At 50.1% G+C, this 24,070-nt stretch overlaps 2 protein-coding genes across 3 annotated transcripts in view; one reads left to right on the plus strand and one right to left on the minus strand.

Annotated features, from left to right (window-relative positions):
• The window catches only part of BRSK1 (BR serine/threonine kinase 1), a 29,456-nt gene extending 17,659 nt beyond the window's left edge, over positions 1 to 11,797 (plus strand). Inside the window, exons 12-19 of the mRNA XM_004381759.1 lie at positions 298 to 457; positions 677 to 737; positions 1,375 to 1,744; positions 2,171 to 2,219; positions 2,316 to 2,439; positions 3,567 to 3,765; positions 7,290 to 7,379; positions 11,137 to 11,797. Of these exons, the coding sequence (XP_004381816.1) occupies positions 298 to 457; positions 677 to 737; positions 1,375 to 1,744; positions 2,171 to 2,219; positions 2,316 to 2,439; positions 3,567 to 3,765; positions 7,290 to 7,379; positions 11,137 to 11,294 (1,211 nt within the window). The 3' untranslated portion in view covers positions 11,295 to 11,797. The remainder of the gene's footprint in view (positions 1 to 297; positions 458 to 676; positions 738 to 1,374; positions 1,745 to 2,170; positions 2,220 to 2,315; positions 2,440 to 3,566; positions 3,766 to 7,289; positions 7,380 to 11,136) is intronic.
• An 89-nt stretch (positions 11,798 to 11,886) lies between these two features.
• TMEM150B (transmembrane protein 150B) lies at positions 11,887 to 22,821 on the minus strand. Of its 2 annotated transcripts, none has more exons than XM_004381901.2 (7): positions 22,428 to 22,821; positions 20,812 to 20,887; positions 20,447 to 20,506; positions 20,290 to 20,357; positions 19,899 to 20,026; positions 17,713 to 17,896; positions 11,887 to 12,314 (listed from the first exon to the last, which is right to left on the minus strand). In XM_004381901.2, exons 2-7 carry the CDS (start codon positions 20,877 to 20,879, stop codon positions 12,097 to 12,099), a joined length of 726 nt encoding a protein of 241 aa, XP_004381958.1. In that variant the 5' UTR covers positions 20,880 to 20,887; positions 22,428 to 22,821; the 3' UTR covers positions 11,887 to 12,096. The 2 variants fall into 2 exon arrangements, with proteins under 2 accessions (XP_004381958.1, XP_023592144.1); XM_023736376.1 differs by lacking the exon at positions 22,428 to 22,821 and adding an exon at positions 21,842 to 21,960.
• Between the last annotated feature and the right edge of the window lie 1,249 nt (positions 22,822 to 24,070).

The raw sequence follows: 24,070 nt of genomic DNA on the forward strand, positions 1-24,070 counted from the left end.
CTCTGGAGAAAGATGTGGCAGTCTGCTCCCATAAAGATTACAGCCTAGGAAAGCCTATGGGGCAGTTCTACTCTGTCCTATAGGGTGGCTATGAGTCAAAATCGACTCCACGGCACACAACAACAACAGGACCTGACTTGCTCTATGACCTTTGTCCAAACCCCTCTTCGCTCTGGGCCTCGGTTTCCCCACCCCAACTGAGTTTCCCCACATGCAACTTATGAGGCAGCTGTGTAAATGCCACATACAGCTGAGCCAATCCATCTTTTGGTCTAGTTGAAACTCTCATTCCTTTAGACCCACCCCGGAAGCGTGTGGACTCCCCCATGCTGAGCCGTCATGGGAAGCGGCGGCCAGAGCGGAAGTCCATGGAGGTCCTGAGCATCACTGATGCCGGGGGTGGTGGATCCCCTGTGCCTACTCGACGGGCCTTGGAGATGGCCCAGCACAGCCAGAGGTGGGAACCCCTGTCCCCCCGGGAGGATCCACAATCTCTAGGTGTAGCAGGAGATCAGGGTTCTAGCCCCAGCTCTACTTCAAATGTGCTACGTGATTGGGACCAGTCACCTCCCCTCTCTGGGCCTCGTTTCCTCATCTGGAATGGATATGGAAGGATGAGAATGTCTGAACCTTTTGAAACCTTCCCACCTGATTTTTTTTTGGTTTTTTGAATCAGATCACGTAGCGTCAGTGGAGCATCCACCGGTCTGTCCTCCAGTCCTCTAAGCAGCCCAAGGGTAAGACCAGGTTCCCAGTGGAATTAGGGAAGGATAAGCACTCTGCTGCTAACCAAAAGGTTGACAGTTTGAGTTTACCCAGAGGTGCCAGGAAGAAAGGCCTGGCGATCCACTTTCGTGGGGTGGGGGGAAATCAGCCATTGAAAACCCTGTGTAGCACATAGCTCTATTCTGACACAAACATGGGGTCACCATGAGTTGGAACCAACTCTACGGCAACTGGTTTTTTAAGTGGGTGAAGACACTGAAGCAAAGATTGAGAAGCCAAAACTACAATTCCCACGAGGCTTTGATACATTGCCTTCTTCTCCCTAAAGGGCCAAAGACCCAAGATCTCATATAAGTATTTTACACCATTGGCTCCATTCACCTCCTCCATACGATTGGGTTTTCAGAGTGTCTGAAGGGTTCATTTATTTATTTAACAAAAGTTAATTGAACACCACTGTGCTCAAGTCAAGCTAGGGTTATAGCAGTGAGCTATAAGTCCCTGCCCTCCTAAGCTGGGAGAGGGGGAAATAGTTGGACTGTAACTCCCAGCGTGCATGGGGGCAGCCTCGGTAAATATGTCGGACGGCGGTTCCTGGAGCCTTCTGGGAGTTGCCTTCCAGTCTCACACGTCTGCGCTCTTTCGCAGAGTCCGGTCTTTTCTTTCTCACCTGAACCCGGCGCTGGAGATGAGGCTCGGGGCGGGGGCTCCCCGACTTCCAAAACACAAACGCTGCCTTCTCGGGGCCCCAGGGGTGGGGGCGCCGGGGAGCAGCCCCCGCCCCCCAGTGCCCGCTCCACGCCCCTGCCTGGTCCCCCAGGCTCCCCGCGTTCCTCCGGGGGGACTCCCTTGCACTCGCCCCTGCACACGCCCCGGGCTAGCCCCACTGGGACCCCGGGGACAACACCGCCCCCCAGCCCGGGTGGTGGCGTTGGGGGAGCCGCCTGGAGGAGTCGTCTCAACTCTATCCGCAACAGCTTCTTGGGCTCCCCTCGCTTTCACCGGCGCAAGATGCAGGGTACGCGGTGTTCTGAGGGCACGCGAGGGGAGGCTGGGTCCTGGACATCTGGGTTCCCAGGGAGAAAGAGGCTGGGAGCCTGGATTCCCAGGTCCTAAGAGATCAGGGGTTTGGGAGCCAGGTTTCAGGTTTGAGGGGAGGGCTCTAACTCTGGCGGAGACGCCCATCTGGGACAGACACGCCCCTTTGTGCTCTGGGTCATCTTCCCATTGGTCCAGGGTTTCCAGTCCCCGCCCCCTAGGGGGCGTGGCCTATCCAGGGGTGGTGCCCCTGGAAGCAACACCATAACGTAGAGTGCCTTTTGGGATTTAGCCACTGGGAGGTGAATAGCCACCGCGGTCTTGAACCCCTGGGAGGAGGCCTATATGCTGGACTCTGGGATGGTGGGCAAGTGTTGATCACACTGTCTCCCCTCCCCCCTCCCAGTCCCCACCGCGGAGGAGATGTCCAGTTTGACGCCAGAGTCCTCTCCAGAGTGAGTCCCACATGGAAGGGAAGAGTGAGGATGAAGGGAGGATCTGTCCCTTCAACCCCCTCTTGACCCTCCTCCAACTATCCCCTCCCCCCACAGGCTGGCAAAACGCTCCTGGTTCGGAAACTTCATCTCCTTGGACAAAGAAGAACAAATATTCCTCGTGCTAAAGGACAAACCTCTCAGCAGCATCAAAGCGGACATTGTCCACGCCTTCCTGTCGGTGAGGGACCTGAGGCCCCATTGACCCAGAACTATAAATCCCAGCAGCCCCCAGGGGGTGTCCGCCAGCTTACTGCTAGCCTAACTTCCTCATGGAGCATCATGGGATTTGTAGTTTTCCAGTCAGAGTTGGGTTTGGTTGGTGTAGGAGCAGGAAGGCAAGAAAGATTTATTATGCCCAGGGGCCTGGAATTGGTGAAGTGGGAGCCTGAATTCCAATTCCCCAGATATTGTGTCCCCAGGGATTGCCAAGTAGCCATGGCGCTACCACCAGATCTGAGTTTGGCAGAAGGAACTACTTTTCCCAGGAGTCTTTACGGCTATCCACTTCCAGGCCTGTAGTTCTTTGCTCTAGGGGCTGATGGGACTTACTGTTTCTGAGACAGATATGGCTGTAGTAGGTGTTTGCGGGGAAGTCCCTGGGTAGTAAGGAGCCCTGATTTTACAATTAAGTGTTTCACTGCTAACTGAAAGATTAGCGGTTCAAACCCACTCAGCAGCACCTTGGGAGAAAGACCTGGCAGTCTGCTCCTGTAAAGACTACAGCCTTGGAAACCTTATGGGGCAGCTCTTCTCTGTCACATGGGGTTGCTATGAGTTGAAATTGACTCAGTGACACCTAATAACAATCCTGGGTGGTGCAAACGGTTAATGCACTCTGCTGCTAGCCAAAAGGTTGGAGGTTTGAGTCCACTCAGAGGTGCCTTGGAAGAAAAACCTGGTGATCTACTTCCTGAAGATCACAGCCATTGAAAACTCTACGAAGTACATTACTACTCTGACACACATGGAGTCACTATAAGTTTGAGTCGACTCAAAAGCAACTGGTTTTTAGTGTATGTGGAGAGAAGGAGAAGTTTGTTTCATGTGGGCCTGGAGCTTGGGGTTGGATCTGGATTCCTAGCATCCAGGTGGGGTTCAGTTGCTCAGCCATTTCTCTGACACTGTTTCCAGTAGGTAGAGAAAATTACAAGTCCCAGCAGGCAATGGGCCTCCTCCCACTGCCTTTTCTGCTGTTCTTCCCCCACAGTGGCTGAAGGGACTTGTAGTTTCTTGGGCAGAGTTGGGTGTAGGATAGAGGGTCAGGTCACTGGACTTACTCAATCCTTGTGTCCCCACCTTCCTCAGATCCCTAGCCTGAGTCACAGTGTGCTGTCACAGACCAGCTTCAGGGCCGAGTACAAGGCCAGCGGCGGCCCCTCCGTCTTCCAGAAGCCCGTCCGCTTCCAGGTGGACATCAGCTCCTCCGAGGGTCCAGACCCCTCCCCACGACGGGATGGCGGTAGTGGCGGTTGCATCTACTCCGTCACCTTCACTCTCATCTCTGGTGAGTCTTCCTCAACTAGACTGCCTCCACCCAATGCTGGGAACTGTCTTAGTTACCTAGTGCCCCTAAAACAAATACTGCAAGTGGGTAGCTTCAACAGACACTAATTTATTTTCTCAATTAGGAGGCTAGAAGTCTGAATCCAGGGCGCTGGCTCTAGAGGGAGGTTCTCTCTGTCTCTCTGCTTTGGGGAAAGTCCTTGTCTCTTTTCAGCTTCTGTTCCTAGGTTCTTTGGCACTCGTGTGGCGTGTATCTTCCCCTCCATTTGTGCTTGCGTAATCTGCTCTTTTATATCTCAAAAGAGATTGACTTCCTAAGACACACCCTACGCGAATACTGCCTAATTAACATAACAAAGAAAACTGATTCCTACATGGAGTTATAACCACAAGCATAAGGGTTAGGATTTACAACACGTTTTTTGTGGACACAGTTCAATCCATAACACCTTCCCAAGCACTGTTGAAGGAATTTCTTCCCCCTTCTCTCACCAACCAACATTTAATGGGTGTTTATGAAGTGCCAAGTGCTTTCCGTGCATTATTTCATTTAAGTTTCACAATGTAATCACCCATTTTACAGAGGGGAACACTGGGTCCTAGAGAGGCAAATTGACTAGACTAGAGTCACACCACAGACTGTGGCAGAGCAGGGGCTCAATCTATGCCTCCTGAATCTCAGCTCAGAGTTCTTCCTATTACGTTAAGGTCAGGAGGGAAAAGATACAGCACAAGGCTGTAAAATCTCATTCAGGTACCCAGAGCAGACATCACCAATCGACTGCAGTGTTTTTTCCTGGTGAGCTCAGCTGTAGCCTCAGATACTGTGATTCTGGGCAGCCATAGCCAATCAAGAGTTGGCATAAGCAATGAAAACCACAGAAACACCTTGCTTCCAATTCTCCTTTGTTCCTGATAGTGAGAGTTTGGATAATGAGGGATGCCTCTGTTTGTTGTCCTTGTCACTGATCTTAATATGTCAGAGCTGGGAGATGTACTTGCTCCAGGGGTTTCTAAACCAGACACTATGGACCCTGGGGTGTTACATCACCAGAATAAATTGACTTTTTTTTTTTTTTATTGTAGTTTAAGTGAAAGTCTACAATTCAGGTTAGTCTCTCATACAAAAATTTATACATACATTGTTATGTGACCCTAATTGCTCTCCCTGTACTGTGACAGCACACTCCTCTTTTCCACCCGATTTCCCATGTCCATTCAACCGGCTCCTGACACTCTCTGTCTTCTCATCTCACCTCCAGACAGAAGCTGCCCATTTAGTCTCATGTATCTACTTGAACTAAGAAGCACATTCTTCACAAGTATCATTTTATGTCCCGTAGTCCAGTCCAATCTTTTTCTGAAGAGTTGGCCTTGGGAATGGTTTTAGTTCTGGGTTGACAGAGAGTCCAGGTAAACTGACTTTTTTTTCCTCCCCTTTAAAGATGAAGATGCCCAACTTTCTCAGTTTTAAGATTTTTTTTCTACCATCAATTTTTCTTACATTTCTGGCTCTTACCATGGTCTAAAGGAGCCCTGGTGGTACAGCGGTTAAGCACTTGGCTGTTAACCAGAGGTCGGCAGTTCAAACCCATCAGCCGATCCTCAGGAGAAAGATGTGGCAATCTGCCTCTGTAAAGATTACAGCTTTGGAAACCCTCTGGGGCAGTTCTGCTCTGTCATATAGGATTGCTATGAGTCAGAATTGACTTGACAGCAATGCATTTGGTTTGTTTGGTTTGACCATGGTCTAGACTAGAAACTAATAAGCAATAGTATCTGTTTATTTGTTTATGTATTTTTAGAACTTAAAATTTTTGTCCTTTATTTTTATAATACTTAATTAGTTATAAAGGCAAACATTTTACAGTAATTATTTTCAATTCAAAAAACATTCTTATAAAATAAGACCTTAATTTTTTAAGTTGATGTTTCTCAAATTGTTTTCTGTGGACCTGGGGAGGGGTGGGGTTGAGAAAATTATTTTTCTTCAGACGAGGGCTTCTTAAGTTTAAGAAACAGTGTTTTTGACTCTACCACCTGCCTAACCCCACTCAAGTTTTGGTTATATGGAAAAAAAGAGTTAAAAAAAAAATTTTTTTTATTGTACTTTAGATGAAGGTTTACAGAGCAAACTAGTTACTCATTAAACAATAGACACATTGTTTTGTGACACTGGTTGCCAACCCCCGACATGTCAACACTCTCCCCTTCTTGACCTCGGGTTCTCCATTACCAGCTTTCCAGTCCCCTCCTGTCTTCTCATCCTTGCCCCTGGGCTGGTGTACCCATTTAGTCTCGTTTTGTTTTATGGGCCTGTCTAATATTTGGCTGAAGGGTGAACCTCAGAAGTGACTTCATTACTGAGCTAAACAGATGTCTGGTAAGGGGGCACTAGTATCTATTTAAATGGAGAACTACACATATTTTTATTTTAAGTTGAACCTATCAGAGTTTGGTGGTTTTATTAGTTTCCTGTAGCTGTCATAACCAAGTACCACAAACTGGGTGGTTTAAAACAACAGAAATTTATTCTCTCACAGTTCTGGAGGCCAAAAGTCCAAATTCACAGTGCTGGCAGGGCCACCCTCTCTCAGAAGGCTCTAGGGGAAGATCCTTTCTTGCCTCTCTTGGCTTCTGATAGCTCCAGGTGTTCCTTGGTGTCTTAGTTATCTAGTGATGCTATAACAGAAATACCACAAGTGGGTGGCTTTAATAAGCAGAAATTTATTTTCTCACAGTTTAGGAGGCTAGATGTCTGAATACAGGGCACTGGTTTTAGGCAAAATCTTTTTCTGTCTGTCTGCTTTGGGGGAAGGTCTTTGTCTCTTTTCAGTTTCTGTTGCTAGATTCTTCAGCAGTCCTGTGGTGTAAATCTTCCCCTCCATTTATGCTTGCTCCCTTGCTTAATCTGCTCTTATATCTCTCAAAAGAGATAGGCTTAAGACACACCCTACACTAATACTATCTCAATAATGTAAAAAAGAAACCCCAGTCCCAAATGGGATTGTAACCACAGGTATAGGGGTTAGGATTTATAGCACATATTTTAGGGGGATACAGTTCAATCCATAACACTTGGCTTGTGGCAGCATCACTGCAGTCTCTGCCTCTGTCTTCACAGGGCCATCTTCCCTCTGTGCCTCTGTGTTTGCCCTCTTCGTATAAGCACACCAGTCATATTGGATTAGGACCCAACCTACTCCATTATGACCTCATGTTAACTAATTATATCTGCAAAGACCGTCTTTACAAAAAGAGGTCACATTCACAGGTACCAGGAGTTACAGTGTCAGCATATCTTTTGGGGACATGTGTTATCGACCCATGATGATGTTCCATAAACAGCAACACAGAGTCTCATTTGTAATCCCTGGATTTATCCTTTCCCCAATAGAGGGGGAGCACTGGGATGCAGAGGAGGAAAGTCACTGGTTTTTTGAGGGACTGGGTACCGCAGGTGGGAGGGGCCTTCCTGTCCGCATCCCCCCAGTCAGTCTGTCTCCCTGCCTTCTCACCCTGCAGGTCCCAGCCGTCGGTTCAAGCGCGTGGTGGAGACCATCCAGGCACAGCTGCTAAGCACTCACGACCAGCCCTCCGTGCAGGCCCTAGCAGGTGGGTGGCAGTGGCTGTGGGCAACGTTGCTCTCTCCTGTCCCATGCGTGAGGGAGACTTCTGGGGGTGCTGCCTCTCCATGACTAGGTCCTCCAGGGGTTTGCTTTGGGGTGAGGCTTCTGCTGTGGGGAAGCCAGGCCCACTTGTGGGTTCTGTATGAGTATCCTAGGGCTGCTGTAACAGCATACCACAAACTGGGTGGCTTACAACAATAGAAATGTATTCTCTCCCAGTTCTGGAGGCTGGAAGTACAAAGATAAAGTGTCAGCAGGGCCATGCTCCCTCTGAAGGTTGTAGGGGAGAGTCTCTTCCATGTTTCCCTGTTAGCTTCTGGTGTTGCTGGCAATCCTTGGCTTGCGGATGCATCACTCCAATTTCTGCCTCCGTCTTCACCTATCCTTCTTCCTGTGTGTCTGTGTCTCTTCTTCTCTCTTTATAAAGATACCAGTCATATTGGATTAGAAGTCCCTGGGTGGCACAAATGGTTAAGCGCTGGACTACTAACCAAAATGTTAGCGGTTCAGACCCACCCAGAGGCACCTCAGAAGTAAGCCCTGGTGATCTGCTTCCAAAAGGTCACAGCCTTGAAAACCCTATGGAGCAGTTCCACTCAGCACACCTGGGGCATGGGGTTACCATAAGTCAGAATCGACTCGACAGCAACTAGCAACAGCAAAAACAACATATTGAATTAGTGCCCACTCTAAGGATCTCATCTTAACTCAATTACATTTGCAAAGACCCTGTTTTCAAACAAGGTCATGTTCACATGTATGGGGCAGGGGAAGTCAGGACTTGAACATATCTTTTTAGGGGACATGACTCATCCTGTAACAGGCTCCTTTGTGGTTGTCTTGCTGAGGCCTCACCTGCAGTGTTGTTTGTGAGCTGGTGTGTGAAATGTTGAGGTCAGAGCTCAGTGGGAACCAGGCTATCCAGGGCCTGCATGGGCCTCATTACTAAGGATGGGCCCCCCAGCAATGTAAAAACCAACCTTTGCCTTCTAGCAGGGGTCCCTGAGAGGACAACAGTCATTATATTGAGGGTAGTGGAACTACCTTCCAGCAGGTTCCAGACTTCTCTTCTGAAGAGGCTGGTGGGACTGAGGGCATTTCCGGGATGTGGAACTTTCAGTGTTAAAATGAGGACAGTCCCAGGCAAAGCGGGATGAGTTGGTTCCCTTATCTACAGGACGCCACCTTCACCGGCCCTGCTAGGCTTGGTTTTCAAGAACCCAAGTCTCACCTGGCCTTGTTGCTAGGTCCTAGGGGTCCCTAGCTACCGTGTTGTAAGCTGAATTTGCCGAGAACGTGCATGGACTGTGTCCAAGGAAGGGACTTCCCTGGCCACACCAGCGATGGTTGTTAGGGAGTGGGATTCCCCAGCAACCAGGAAACAGCAGATGGCGGGCCTCAGCAGGGTCTGTTGCTAAGACATGCCAGAGCTAGCAACCGGTGCTCCTAAGTGAAGAGACATTCTGCTCAGAAAAACAGCCCTTGAAGGGCCTTGAGCAGACCCCACTCCTGAGACGTGGTGGCCCCTTCCCGCACTAAACAAGGGGCACAGTGGACAACTCCCACCTTCATTGCTAACTGTATGATAAGGATCAGCATGAAGCCAATCTCCATAGTATGGAATTGGGTCCAGTCCTCACTTTCCCACTCCTATGTCTTCATCACCATGGCAGTCTCTCTCAGGCCAGAGCTCACACGTTAGAAGGATACCTTCCTTCAGAGTGCCAAACAGGCAGATGCCAGCCCCTGCTGGCTCTCACTGCCCCTGTGGGTTTCTTAATTCACTGGAACGACTCACAGAATCTCATGGAGAGTACACCATACTTATGGCTACCACTTTATTACAACCAAAAAGGATACAAATGAAGAAACATGTACAGGAGAATCCATTTCCTTGCCTTTTCCAGCTTCTAGAGGCCACCCACATTCCTTGGCTCTCAGCCTCTTCCTCCGTCTTCAAAGCCAGCAACACTGTTTCTCTCTGACCGTCATTCTGTAGTCACATCTCTCTCTCACCCTGACCTTGGCCGAGAAAAGTTCCTTTAAGGACATCTCTGATTAGGTTGTAAGGAGTCCTGGTGGTGCACTGGTTAAGCACTCAGCAACTAACCAAAAGGTCAGCGGTTCACACCCAGCAGCCAGTCTGCAGGAGAAAGATGTGGCAATCTGCTTCCATAAAGATCAGAGCCTAGGAAACCATGTGGGGCAGTTCTCCTCTGACCTAGAGGGTTGCTATTGAGTCGGAATCGACTCCACGGCAGTAGGTTGGTTTTTGATTAGGCTGGGCCCACCCAGGTAATCCAAGATACTCTTTCTCCATCTCAAGGTCCTTAACCTTAGTCACATCTGCAGGCTCCCTCTTTCCATATAACATAACATATTCACAGGTTCTGAGGGTTTGGGGACATCATTTTTGGGGGGTGTTATTCATCCTACCACAACCCCCCAAGGGACATATGGCAATGTCTGGAGACATTTTTGGCTTTCCCAACTGGGAAGGGGGGCCTAGGGAAGGCTACTGGCATCTAGAAGGTTGTTGTTGTGTGCTGTTGAGTCAATTCTGATTCATAGTGACCCTGTAGGACAGTAGAAAGGTTTCCAAGGCCAAAATCTTTATGGATGCAAACTGCCACATCTTTCTCATTCAAATTACCAACCTTTCGATTAGCAGCTGAGCACTTAACCATTGCATCACCAGGGCTCCTTCTACAAAGAGTTATCTGGCCCCAAATGGCAGTGGTGCCAAGGTGGAGAGAGCCTACTTTGGAGGAGTTCAGCTTGGTTAGACTTCACTAGGAAAGCCATTAGGCACCCTGAACTTTTCTAGACCCTGTTGCCAAGGAAACCTGGCCTTAGCAACCAGGGATCCCGAAAGGGCACAACCGCTAAGATCTAGGACCAGTAGGCACATTGGGCCTTCTTATGCAACTTCCTTCCCCTTTATAAAGAAATGGGGATGGGGGACCCCAGACTTTGCCCCGGAAAGAGTCCATCATTATTGGTCCCTATGCCAATATGGCCTCTGGCAATCAGTGTCTCTTAATGAGGCTGGGTCTCTGCCAGGGGTCTCAGTTAATGGTTAGGCCCTGTGAAAATTCCTGGAAGGCCACTGGCAACCAGTGTTGCAACCATGGTCCCTAAGAGGAAGTGGTCTCAGTTTGAGGAAGTTGGGCCCCGCAAAAGAGAGACCCAGGTCAGGCAGGCAAGCCTGTCAGGCCCACGTGGGAGGGCCCAAGACCCCAACAACTAGCAAGAAATGCCCCCCTAACAACCAGGGTAGTAGAAGATAAGGTGAGTCCTCTATCTGTGATCTGTGGGACTTGAGCCTTATCTGTTGCCACTACAAGCTGTCCCTTAGCAAATAGTATTTTTTGGAACCGGAGTCCCTGAAACTTTCTCCTGAAGTCAGGCACAGCCCAAGTCCCACTTGGTCTAACTCGGCCTTGTTTCCAAAGCCACAAAGGTTAGAGGGGGCTTAGGGTGTAGGCCCTTTTTCTAGGGAAGCCAGACCTTGTTACTAGGGTGTGTCCCCATAGCAGTGGGCTCCTGATGTTTCAAGCCCTGTAATGGGAGACAAGCCCTCACCAGGATTGTTGCTAGAGCACGTTCCCTGGGTTTGTATGGCCTTGGGGATACCAAGGCCAACTAATAAGGGAACCCCCCCGTGCCTCCCCAATAGTGGGAATCTCAGTCTTGGGCTTTGCAGTCCTGGGACCCACCCAAAACCTCTTCCTCCCTCACAGATGAGAAGAACGGTGCCCAGACCCGCCCTGCGGGTACCCCACCCCGAAGCCTGCAGCCCCCGCCCGGCCGCCCAGATCCAGAGCTCAGTGGCTCTCCCCGTCGAGGCCCCCCCAAGGACAAGAAGCTCCTGGCTACCAATGGAACCCCTTTGCCCTGACCCCAGGGGGCCAGGGAGGGAGGGGAGCCCCCTTCACCCCCCCCCCCTGCCCCCCAACTGTGAATCTGTAAATAGGGCCCAAGGAGTAATTGGGGGGGGGACACAAAATCCGGCCTTGCCCTGCGGGGATGGGGCTCAAGAGGCCGTGCCCAATGGGGGGGAACTAGGGGGAACTGGGTATGGGGGAGCTGTTTCTATTTTATTTATTGATTAATTTATTATTATTTTATTTATTGATCAATCTCTCTGCGGGGTTGTGGGGGGGAGGGACGGGAGCTGGTTGGGGTGGCTTAGCAGATCCGGACAGGGCTGTCTGTCCCTGTGTCCCCAACTCCCCCCTTCCCAGGACCCCTGGCTCCTCACCCCCACCCCTGGTCCTCCCCTTCCCAACATCCCCCCACCCCCTGATGACGTTCTGTACGGATTTGCTCTCCGGAAGGAATTCTGGTTTTGCGTGATCCTGCCTGCGTCCTTGTCTCTGATTCCGCCGGTGGCAAAAAAAATAAATAACCTTGATCAGGGATTGCCGGCTGGCCTTGGGCTCTCGCTTCCTGGCTGCAGGCTGTCCTGGATGCCCCTTGGCCCTGGTGGCAGTAAGAGGGCCATGCTAAGTCTTAGCCTCTGTAACCGGTTGTCCACAGCCCCACACACATCCATTCAGCTCCAGGGCCGGGAACAGGTAATGGTCAGCAACAGTCTCCCTCTCCCCAGCCAGATGGACAGCTTCCCCATTGGCTCATAGGGAAGACCTGGGATTGGGCTCCTCTTTCTTTTCTTCCTCGGTTGCTGGTAAAGGCCCCAGTCACAGCCCCTGGGACAGCTGGATCTGCACAGGGCTGGTGGAGGCCAGCGGCGGTGGAGGGCTGAGGCCAGGGGCCGCCTGAAGACACAGGGTGCAGCTGTCCAAGCAGGAGAAGTCAACAGATAAGAGGCCAAAGAGAGTGAACAGCAGCATGGCCACGGCCCATTCGCAGGACGCAGAGGCAGAACGCAGTGGCACCCAGGAATGGAGGACGACCACTTTACACCAGGGTCAAGGGCCTGAGTGGACAGAGAGCAGTGCCCCCCACACACCACGCCCAGAGGAGCAGGGCCCAGCTTGAGTACTATGTGACCTTGGGCAGGACTGAGGCCTCTCTGGGTACCCTCTCACCGTATGTTCTCTCTGCCCTAACCAAAGGAATCCCTGGGTGGTGCACACAGCTCACGCGCTCTGCTGCAAACCCAAAGGCCGGAGGTTCCAGTCCACCCAGACACATCTTGGAAGAAAGGCCTGGGTATCTACTTCCGAAAAATCAGCCATTGAAGACCCTAGGTTCTTAAGTGGTGCAAACAGTTAAGCACTCAACTACTAGCCAAAAGTGTGGTGGTTCAGACCCACCCAGAGGTGCCTCAGAAGTCAGGTCACAGCCTTGAAAACCCTATGGAGCAATTCTACTCTGCACACATGCGGTTTCCATGAGTCATAATCAACTTGATTGACAACTTTCTTTGTTTTGTCACAAGTCCTGCCCTAGCTGGAATGACCCTGTAGGCCACCATCCTTATCTGCCTTCACAGGGGACACATTCCTGCGGAGATTTTAGCCTTATCTCTGAAGTGGTTGAATCTCTATCTCAAGCTTGTATCCCCTTGCATGGACCTCCCATTAGTATCCCATTCCCATTTCCCATACCAAGCTCTTTATCTTTCCCTGGGCCTTCTTCCATGACCAGGCAGAGGCTCTGCCATCTCTCCAGTGGTCCAGGCCAGACAGCCAGCACCAGTGCTTCCACTGCAAAATAGGCAGGGTTTCCAAAAGATGCCCCCGGGCCTCGGGCCAAACTCGCAACAGGTGGCGCAAACATTTCCAATTCAGCGCTCCACTACTAGATGAAAGGTTGGTGGTTTGAACCCACCCAGAGGCGCCTGGGAAGACAGAGCTGGTGATCTGCTTTCGTAAGGTCACAGCCTTGAAAACCCAATGGAGTACTTCTACTCTGCACACATGGGGTCACCATGAGTCAGCATCGACTCGATGGCAGCTGGTTTGGTTTTTGGAAACTGGGAAGAACATTACCTTCCATATGGCATTAATGGGTGGTTTAATGAGCTGGAGTCCCTGGGTGGTGCATATGGTTAACTGCTTTGCTGTTAACTGAAAGGTTGGGGGTTTGAGTCCACCAGAGGTGCCACAGAAGAGAGGGCTGGTGATCATCTTCCAAAAAGTCAGCCACTGAAAACCCTATGGAGCCATTCTGCTCTACACACATAGTGTTGCCCTGAGTCTGAATCGACTTAACAGTAACTAACAACAACCCAGGGCCCACGGGGCCCTCCTCCGTGTCCCCAGATGGGATTGAATCTTTTCCTCCTAAAATCTTCCTTTTTCTGGGGGTCCCCACCTCTGTGACAGCTCCAGCAACCACTCATGCACCAAAGTAGACACTTGGGAGCCCCCTTTGCATCCTCCCTCCTCCTCCCCTCCTCCTTGTACTTCAAGTCTTGTCTACTTGCCCTACCTGTCCCTTTTGAGCCCCACTCACTTGGTTTAGAAGCCCTGGTGGCATAGCGGTTAAGAGCTTGGCTGCCAACCAAAAGGTCAGCAGTTCGAATCCACCAGCTGCTCCTTGGAAACCCTATGGGGCAGTACTCCTCTGTCATATAGGGTTGCTAGGAGTTGAAATTGACTCGACAGCAGTGGGTTTGGTTTTCACCCGGTTGATCCTGCCCACCACCTCCCTGGCCCTGTATCACTCCCAACTGGTCTGTTCCTGTCCCTTCTTTGGTTCCCTGGCACCCTTAGGAACCAGTCCAAGTTTCTTAAAACCTCTTCCTACACCACCCACACACACTCCAAGCTCCAGCCTGGCAGAGATGGTTCTCATTTTCTGGAGCCCCTCCCATTGAAGCATCCCCCCACCCCCCCAGCCAAGATGGCTCCAACTCACCCCTCTTGGATCAGTCTAAATATTATCTCATTCGCACAAATATTTCTGTGCTCCTCATATGCTGGGGGAGTCTCCCCGAGTGGTGCAAACACTTAAGGTACTTGGCTGCAAACCAAAAGGTTGGAGGTTCGAGTTCACCCAGAGGCACCTCAAAAGAAAGGCCTGGTGATCTGCTTCTGAAAAATCAGCCATTGAAAACCCTATGGAGTATGGTTCTACTCTGACAGAGGGAGTCACCATGAGTCAGAGTCTACTCGATGGCACCTGGTTTTTACTGGTTTCTGGGCCAGGCAGTAGGGATACCCCCGCAATTGCCATGGAGTTGACTCTTGGCTCATGCTGACTCCCTGTTTAAGAGTATAACTGCACTTCATAGGATTTTCGATGGTTAGGATCTTTCAGAAGTAGATCACCAGGCCTTTTCTTCCCTGACACCACAAAAAAAAAAAAAAACCTATTGCTGTCAAGTTGATTCTGACTCATGATGACCCTATAGGACAGGGTAGAACCACCCCATAGATTTTCCAAGGAACACCTGGTGGATTTGAACTGCCAACCTTTTGGCTAGCAAATGTAGCTCTTAACCACTACACCGCCAGGGTTTCTGGCACTGCTAGGTGAATTCAAACTGCCAACCTTTCAGTTAGTAGCCAAGCGCAAACTGTTTGCACCACCCAGCGACCTGGCAGTGGGGATAGGCAGTGACTCAGGCAGACACCATCTTGACCCCATAGATCTCACAACAAGGGAGATGCATAAGTGCTCAAATGCAACTCACAAGAACTGACCCTGTTCCTCCCCTGCTTTCAAGCTTTCCATGGTCCCTATTACCCCCAGGCAGAAACCCAGACCTCTCACCTCAGCACTGGAGACCCTCAGTCTTGCCCTGCCTACAGCCTCATCTTCCCCCACCCCAGCCCGTTTTTCCACCCTCAACACACACCTGCTGTGTCCCGTGCCCCCCCCCCAACCTCGTAAACCAAACCCATTGCTGTCAAGTCAATTCCAACTCATAGTGACCCTACAGGACAGAGTATAACTGCCCCATAAGGTTTTCAAGGCGGTAATCTTTACGGAAGCAGACGGCCACATATTTCTCCTGAGGAGCGGCTGGTGGATTCAAACTGCCGACCTTTCAGTTAGCAGTCGCGCTCTTAACCACCACACCACCAGGGCTCCTTCTCAGCCTCCCAACCCAGGCCAAAAGCAGCTGGATCTTCAAGACAAAGCTCTGAATCCACCAGGTACCAGGCTTTTCCTTTTAGAGAACATTCTCTAATCTTACCACACTCAGCTAGCAGTTTTTATGACCCCCACCCCACCTCACCCCCCATAAAGAGAAGCAGGTGGAGCTTTCGCTAAGATGAAATCTACTCCCCACCTCCCGCCCAGGGGATATATGCTGAGCCCAGGAGTCAGAAAACCTGGGTTCCCATCTAGCCTTCCCACCTACTCTGTGGGACTCAGTTGGCCGCTCTAGGAAATGGGATCGCCATCTCCATTTTTCCGGGAAATTTCAGAATAAACTGAGCCACTTGATTCAGCTAGCACTGGACCTTAGCTTTGGCTTTCCTTCAGCCTCTTCTGAAAGCCAGTGCCTTCTCTGCCTCCCCTTCCATCCTCCCCACAAATGGGAGTGGTCCCCAAGGCTGAGTCTTCAGCCCTCATCCCTTTCAGAGCACTCTACATCTCAGCAATAATCAATTTATTATGTTTATTGTCTATGTTGGCTCCAATGATAAAAGCAGTTAACTTTTTTTCTTTTGAGTGGTGTATGCGGGCCCCATTTTACAGATGTGGAAACTGAGGCTCAGAAAGTGACCTGACTCACCTATAGGTATTGGGGATCATCTGCGCTCTGGGGTGAGTCAGACTCAGGTTGGAATTGAGGCTCCACCCAGGGGTGTGCTGGTGAATGTTTAACAACCAGCTCTCCCAGAAAATAAAAAAGCCCTGATTTGTAGCATGTGCCGGTTTCCATGGTGTAAATACTCCCACCATAGCTGATGTCAAGCTACTAACGTGACATCAGGAGGTTCCTGGGTGGTGCAAACCATTTACACTCAACTGCTAACCTAAAGGTTGGCGGTTCGAACCTACCCAATGATACCATGGAAGAAAAGGCCTAGTGATCTGCTTCCATAAAGATTACAGCCAAGAAAACCCTACGGAGCAGAGTTCTACTCTGTAACATGGGGTCACCATGAGTCAGAATTGACTTAATGGCCACTAACAACAATAATGTTGACATTGGAGTCCCTGGGTGGTATAAACAGTTAACTCACTGGAATGCTAACGAAAAGACTGGAGATTCAAGTCCATCCAGAGGACCCTTGGAAGAAAGGCCAGATAATCTACTTCCAAAAAAGTCAGCCACTGAAAACCCCATGGAGTACAGTTCTACTCTGACTCCCATGGGGTCGATGAGTTGCAATCCACTTGATGGCAACTTGTTAACATGATATCCCTGAACATGGAAAAGATGTGTACAAGTGGTTCTTGCAAACCAGTGCAAGCCACCTTCAGCCTACCATTGGCTCCACCACTGAACTTCATGATGGGTCTAAGCCAAGAGACTTCCCCTGTCTAAACTTCAGTTTCCAATCTTTTAATCAGCAGGCATGATGCCTGCTGTCATTAGTACTATCATCATCCCAATATTTATTGATTGCTCGCTATGTGCCATGCAGCAACCTAAGCACCTCACACATATTGTCTCATTTACTCCTTAAGACCCTGGGATCAGCTCTGTTACAATCCACATTTGATCGATGAAACCAAGGCACCAAGAAGTTAAGAAACCAGCTGAAGATTTCCCCAGTTAGTATGTGGAGGAGATGGGATTCCAACCCAGGCAGCCTGACCCCAGAGCCAGCACTCTTGACTTTGCTATTGTTTTTAGTTGCTGTCAAGTCGGTTCCAACTCATGGCGACCCCATGTGTTCCAGAGTACAACTGCTCCATAGGATTTTCAAGGCTGTGACCTTTTGTAAGCAGACCGCCAGGCTTGTCTTCCAAGGCACCTCTGGGTGAGTTTTAACAGCCAACCTTTTGGTTTGTGTTGTTGTTAGGTACCGTTGAGTTGGTTCTGACTCATAGCACCCTATGTACAACTGAATGAAACATTGCCTCATCCTGCACCATCCTTACAATCCTTGCTATAGTTGAGCCCATTGTTACAGCCACTGACTGTGTCAATCCTTCTCAATGAGGGTCTTCCTCTTTTTCACTGACCCTCTACTTTACCAAGCATGATGTCCTTCTCCAGGGATTGGTCCCTCCTGATAATATATGCTAAGTAGCTAGTAGTTGAGGTGCTTAATCATTTGCAACACCCAGGGACTTCAACACTCTTGACTACTATGCTATAATCATACGTGCATGGAGACTGAGGCCTAGAGAAAGGAAGATGGCACCCAGCAAAGGCATGGGAGACTGACCCAGTGGAGAGCTGCCCCTGACCCCTGTTCCCAGCCCCATAAGGATACTGGCTACCATGAGGATGGTGCAGATGGTGCAGAGGCCCAGGCGGAGCGGCCCAATCCAGGGGGACCCAGGCTGGGGCAGATTCTTCTTCCACCAGTAAAGGAGCAGCTGCAGCCAGAAATAGAGAATGCCCACGAAGAAGGCGAGGAAGGCACCTGTGAGATGGGTGGGCTGCTGATTCTTTTCCTGGTGGAGGAGAAGGGAAAAGAGTTGAGAGGAAGACTGTGGGAGGTGAGGGACCATTTACCAACCCAATAGACTGTGATGGAAAACTGCCGTACCAAGTGATCAACGTATTATGTTCATTGGCTATGTCAGCTCCATAAGGGCAGGGATTCAAGTCTGTTGTTCATTGCTATAGGAGCCCTGGTGGTGCAGGGGGTTAAGCACTCAGCTGCTAACTGAAAGGTCATTGGTTCAAACCCACTAGCCACTCTGCAGGAGAAAGACCTGGCGATCTGCTTCCATAAAGATTACCGCCTTGGAAACCCTGTGGTGCAGTTCTACTCTGTCCTATAGGGTTGCTATGAGTTGGAATCAACTCAATGGCAACAGTTTTTGGTTTTGGTGTTCACTGCTGTAGCCTCAATCCCTGAGAACAGTGCCTGGCACATAGTAGATGCTCAATAATTATGAGTGGAATAAATTATGCATTCTCAACAGGGACAATTATTGCCCTCAAAGGAGTGAAAATTGGATCTAGGGCCGGGAAGGGGTGGGTGGTGAAAAAAAATCTTAGCTGTTAAGATGGTTTGTGAACAGATGTATGATATATCTTATATTAAATTTTTTCAATATTAAAGTTTTATAGGGGGAAGAGATGCTATGGAAATAAATATCTTAATAGGTTCCTTACCAGAAAAAAAAAAAAAAACCAAACCCGTTGCCATCGAGTTGATTCCAACTCATAGCAACCCTATAGGACAGAGTAGAACTGCCCCATAGGGTTTCCGAGGAACAGCTGGAGCGGCTGGTGGATTCGAACTGCCAACCTTTTGGTTAGCAGTCGAGCTCTTAACTACTGTGCCACCAGGGCTCCTAATAGACTCCTTAAGGGGGGCAATAATAAAAATAAAGGAGCCCGGTGGCATAGTGGTTAAGCATTCAGCTGCTAACAGAAAGGTTGACGGTTTGAACCCACCCAGTGATTCTGTGGGTGAAAGACCTGGCAATCTGCTTCCATAAATCTTACAGCCTAGGAAACCCTATGAGGCAGTTCTACTCTGTCCTGTAAGGTCACTGTGAGTTGAAATCGACAGCACCAAACAATAACAACAATGAGAATAAAAAGATTCAGAAACACTGGAATAAACTAAATAAATGAATGAGTGAATGAATTGCTGTACAAATGAAATGGGGAATTTTAGTTAACAAGCTGGAGGCAGCCTCTTGTCACCCTGCAGTCTCCCTATCCTTTATTTCTTCAAGGAGAGAAGCTTAGCATCAGAAACAGCATGATAAAAATGACAACATACAATAAATCAGCAGTATTTCTCCTATCATTTGTCTATTCATTTATTCTACAAGTGTCTACCAGTTTCATGGTCAAGAATGTGTAAGAACATGGGTCCTGGAGTCTCTGTGTCATTGCCAGCTGCCACTGAGTTACCCTGACTCACAGTGATTCCTATGATTGGTTGGGCATCAGACCAATGTGATCTATTGGGTTTTTACTAGCTGATTTTCAGATGTAGATCTCCAGGCCTTGCTTCCTACTCCATCTTAGTCTGGAAGCTCTGTCAAAACCTGTCCAGCATCACAGCATCAAGCAAGCCTCACTGACAGATGTGTGGTGGCTGCATGTGAGCTGCACTGGCTGGGAACTGAACCCCTGTCTCCCTCATGGAAGGCGAGAATTCTACCACTGAACCACCACTGCCTCCATGGGGAATATTTAAAAAAACAAACAAAAAAACCTCTCTGTAAGCTATGGCCAAGAGAAGAACATATCATAGAGTTCTTGTGGATTTGGAGTGAAATACCTGGTGTTAAAGCCTAGTGCTTCCTACAGGGTGGACAGCTCAATCAAAGGAGCTGTTATTAATATTTCTGTGCCAAACATTAAGAATGAGTGAGCCTCTGTAATTTCATCATTAAAGAAGGGAGACAGCAGAAAATTATCCCAACCTCCCAGAGTCAACCAGGTTAGTTATACAAAGTGCCTCACACGGGCAGCACTCGGTCTCACCTGGAAATTGCCGACCACCGAAGTGCCGAAGGCACAGAGGAGCCCCGTCCACAGGATCAGCTGATTAAACCTCCTTGTGACTCCCCAGTCCCGGAGCTGGTGGTAACGGAGAATGCAGATCCAGGCGGCTGGGAGAAGAGGGAGGTGGGCAGGAGACCAGGCCCGGGACTTCAGAGGTGGGGCAAAGGGTGGGGGCTAAAACTCCCGGATTCTTGGAAATGAGGGGGCTAGAGACTGGATTTTTGAGAGGAGATGGGGCTGGAGCAGGACTTTTAGGTCTGGGAGAGGAGATGCTGGAGTCCAGGATCTGAAGGAGGATCCTGGGATCCTGGGTCCGATGGTGGAGGGGGCTGGAGCCAGCAATAAGCATTAAGAGCTGGGAAATATTTACCCAGTGCAGCCCCCATATTGAGCAGCTGGCTGAAGATGCAGCTCTGAGGCGGGTAAGATCCACAGAAACTAGGGAAGATAAAGGGCCATCCATCACTCCTCAGAGCAAGGTCGCCTCGCCATTCATACCTCACAAACCAGGGCTTCATCATAACTACCTGATGTAGGGGAAGCCTTCGTTGAGGTTCACAGATTTGTTAGCTACTGCCAGCGCGAAACTGAGGCAGGAAAGACATAAAAGTGAGTAGGGGACCTTTCAACCCAACTTTTCCTTTTGTTAACCACCCTCTGGGGGCCCAGAAGTCCAGGCTCTCAGCCCCTCCATCCTCAGACCAGAAAAGTCCAGGCCCCCAGGCCCCCAGCCCGTCTGCCCTCAGACCCGGGAGTCCAGGTCCCCAGCCCCTTCTCTGTCAGACCCAGGAGTCCAGGCCCCTAACCCCTCCTCCCTCAGACCCAGGAGTCCTGAACCCCCCCGTTCCCTCCTCCCTCAAATGCAAGCTCCTATCCTGCCACAGATACTCACACGGTCCAGATGCCAGCGACAGCCCAGAGGGCCAGGAAGGCAGGCAGAAGGGACAGGTAGCCCCACATCCTGGGCTCTGTAGTAGAAGGAGAGGGGCTAGGCTTCGGCCGCTGGGCACTAGAACCCCTCACCGGTGGCCAAGTGGCTAGCTGGCCAGCCCTCAGGGTCCAGGTGCACTGGGTTGTGGCCGCCCACTTCAGAGGCCCCGTTGGCTCCCAGGCCAGAGTCGGGGCGGGGGTCCAATCTGATCAGGAAGCTCTCAGCTCTTTCCTATCTTTCCCAGTCTCACAATCCTAATCTCCCAGCTTCTTCTAGTTTTGCAATTCTTTTATCTAGTGCTGCTATTTTTTTTTTTTTTTTTTTAGTGCTGCTATAGCAGAAATACCACAAGTGGGTGGCTTTAATAAACAGAAATTTATTTTCTCACAGTTTAAAAAAAAAAAAACCTGTTGCCATCTAGTTGACTCCAACTCATAGTGACCCAATAGGACAGAGTAGAACTGCCCCACAGGGTTTCCAAGGAGCAGCTGGTAGAGTTGAACTGCCGGCCTGTGGTTAGCAACCAAAAGTTTAACCACTGCGCCACCAGGGTTCCACTGGCTCTAGGGGAAGGCTTTCTCTCTCTGGAGGCTCTGGAAGAAGGTCCTTGTCTCTCGAGCTTCTGTTCTTCAGTGGTCTTCACGTGACTTGGGATCTATCTTCCCACATCTCTGCTTGCTTGCTTGTTTAATCTCTTCGTTTCAAGAGATTGACTGAAGACACACCCTGCACTAATCCTGTGTCTTTAACATAACAAAAGACAACCCATTCTCAAATGGGATTATAACCACAGGCGTAGAGGTTAGGATTCACAATACATAATTTTGCAGGATACAATTCAATCCATAACACCTTCCTCCTTGCTGTCCCAACTTCTCCTGTGCCTCATAGTCTTTGAAGTTTCCTTCAGCTCCTCCCCCCAACCCCACCCAAGTTCTTTATGGTTCTCGTTCTCCTCCAGAAATGTATATCTCCCAGTTCCCCTACTCACCTGGGTTCTCTGAATCTCAACCAGCTTCTTCCCTGTGCCTTCCCAGCCTCTGGCCCTGTCCTAGGACAGGGACTGGCTGAGAGGTTCGGGGTCAGGGGGAGGGGAAAGAAGTCGGGATGTGGGGTGGGGCTGGGCCAGGCCGGGCTGCTGAAGTCCCAAAGAGGCAAAGTCCACCCTGGAGTCTAAGGCCCTGAGTCTGACTGCCACTTTCTCCAAGACCTTACCCCCAAACCTCTCTCCTCAGGACTAACCAGTCAGCACCTTAGCTTAGGGGAGAGGCTGACTTCCTCTAGTTTTGTGGGTTCAACATCCAAATTCCCAGCCTTATCCTCTCCCCGGAACCCAGGAATGCTAGCCTCCAGCTCTCTCCACCTTTCTTCCCTCAGGGCCCAGGCATCTGAGTCCCCAGCCCTCTTGTTCCTTGGGGATCCAGGAATGTGGGCTCCTGACCCCCTTGTCCATTTATCTCAGAAGTCCAGGCCCTCAGTGCTCTCCTTTCTTAGGACCCAGGAATCTGAACCCCCAGTCCCTTCTAGAATATGTGCATTCATTCCTAGCCCTTGGGGTCCAACCTCCTAGCTCTTACCTCCTCAGAACGCAAGAATCCAGGCCCTCAGGTCTGTCTCCTTCCTCTCTGGGGGCAGTTTCTGGCTTTAGGCTCCTGAGTGTGGGGGGCACTGGCGGACCTTCTCCCCTCCACTTTCCTTCCTTCTCTCTCTTCTTCTCTACCACTTGATCTGGAATTCCCCAACAGGCAGGGCGTGGGTGGGAAGGAAGTCCTTGGTTATGACTTTCCATCTGAAAATCCTCCTCCAGACCCTGACCACCCCTCTTCTCTCTCCCACATGACAACTCTCAACTTTCTGGCTCCCTCCTCTCTTGGTACCCAGATGTCGGGGCCCCTGCCTCCTCATCCTTCCCCAGGACCCAGGAGTCCTGACAGCCAGCCCCTTCCTCCCTCAGACCAGGAGTCTAGCCCCCAGCCCCCTCCTCCCTCAGACCCAGGAGTCCAGCTCCCAGCCCCCTCCTTCCTCACCACCCCAACTCTTTTTTTTTTTTGAGGGAAAATTCCCGTAAAGAAACCATTTTAAAGTATACAATCCAATGGTATTTATACTTTCACAGGGTTGTGCAACCACCACCTTTTATCTAGTTCCTAAACTTTTTCATCACCGCAAACAAACCCCACGCCCATTAAGCAATATCTCTCCATTTCCCCTCCCCCAGCCCCTGGCCATCACTCATCTGCTTTCGGTCTCTATGCATTTGCCTATTCTGCTTATTTCAGATAAATGGAATCACACAGTATGTGGCATTTGTGTCTGGCCATAATGTTTTTAAGGTTCATCCATATTGTAGCATGTACCAGTGCTTCATTCCTCTCCATGGCTGAATAATATTTCATTGACCCCACCTCTTGGGGGACTCAGTACTCTGAGGCCAGTTTTCTCTTCCTTTATAGTGCAGGATTTCCAGTCCCTAGGGAACTAGGACTCTAGGCTCTCAGCTTCTTTGGGAGGAAAGATGAGAGAGTGAGAGAAGGACAGACAGATAGGCACTGCAAATGTTTCATGAGGCCCTCTGTGTGCCCAGAGATCCACAAGTCAGTCAGAAGGAGCTCTCATCCCTGCCCTCCAGGGGTTCCCAGTCCCTTAGCTAGAACAAAAGGTGCTATCATGGAGAGTGCCTGGGCATGGGTCACCCAGAAACGGCAGTGGCTAATTAGCAATGGTGGCCAGCGTGTGTGGGGAGGAGGCTGGGAGGTCAGGGAAATTTCATGGAGAAGCAGCCTTATGAACCACATTTAGAAGGAGATGTTTGCACCCCTCTCCCCCTAAAATGTCTCTCTTCTCTGTCCCCTTCTCTCTGTTCCAGTGACCACTGTCTGAGTTGACAGCTGAGCATGTTCCTCTTGAATCATTCCTTCCTTCATTTAGTAGACATGTCCTTGAGATTTCTAGTCGCCAAGGTCCAGGCTGGGCATTGGGCACCCAGACATGAATCAGACCCAGCACCCACCCTCCCTGGGTGACACAGACGATCACAGTAGCAGATGATGTGTGCTCTAATGGGGGTCACACAAGCATGACGGAGTCCAGAGGAGGGAGAGGTTGATGCTACCTACTGCTCACTCTACCAGTAACAATGTCCCCCTTGCCCCAGACCCTGTCTTTGCCTGGCTGATTCCCCCTTCCTCCTCCTCCTTCATCTTCTTCCGCCTCCTCCTTC

The sequence above is a fragment of the Trichechus manatus genome, unplaced genomic scaffold (genome assembly GCF_000243295.1).
Source record: "Trichechus manatus latirostris isolate Lorelei unplaced genomic scaffold, TriManLat1.0 scaffold00087, whole genome shotgun sequence".
NCBI lineage: Eukaryota > Metazoa > Chordata > Mammalia > Sirenia > Trichechidae > Trichechus > Trichechus manatus.

Bases quoted from the DNA above. Each gene is read 5' to 3' on its own strand.
- TMEM150B (XM_004381901.2), bottom strand. From the start codon at position 20,879: ATGTGGGGCTACCTGTCCCTTCTGCCTGCCTTCCTGGCCCTCTGGGCT. The intron at 17,897-19,898 runs GTGAGACCGAGT...CTCCTCCACCAG, and splicing joins CGGTGGTCGGCAATTTCCAG to GAAAAGAATCAGCAGCCCAC. The intron at 12,315-17,712 runs GTATCCTTATGG...CCTGGTGTAAAG, and splicing joins CACCATCCTCATGGTAGCCA to TGGTCGTCCTCCATTCCTGG.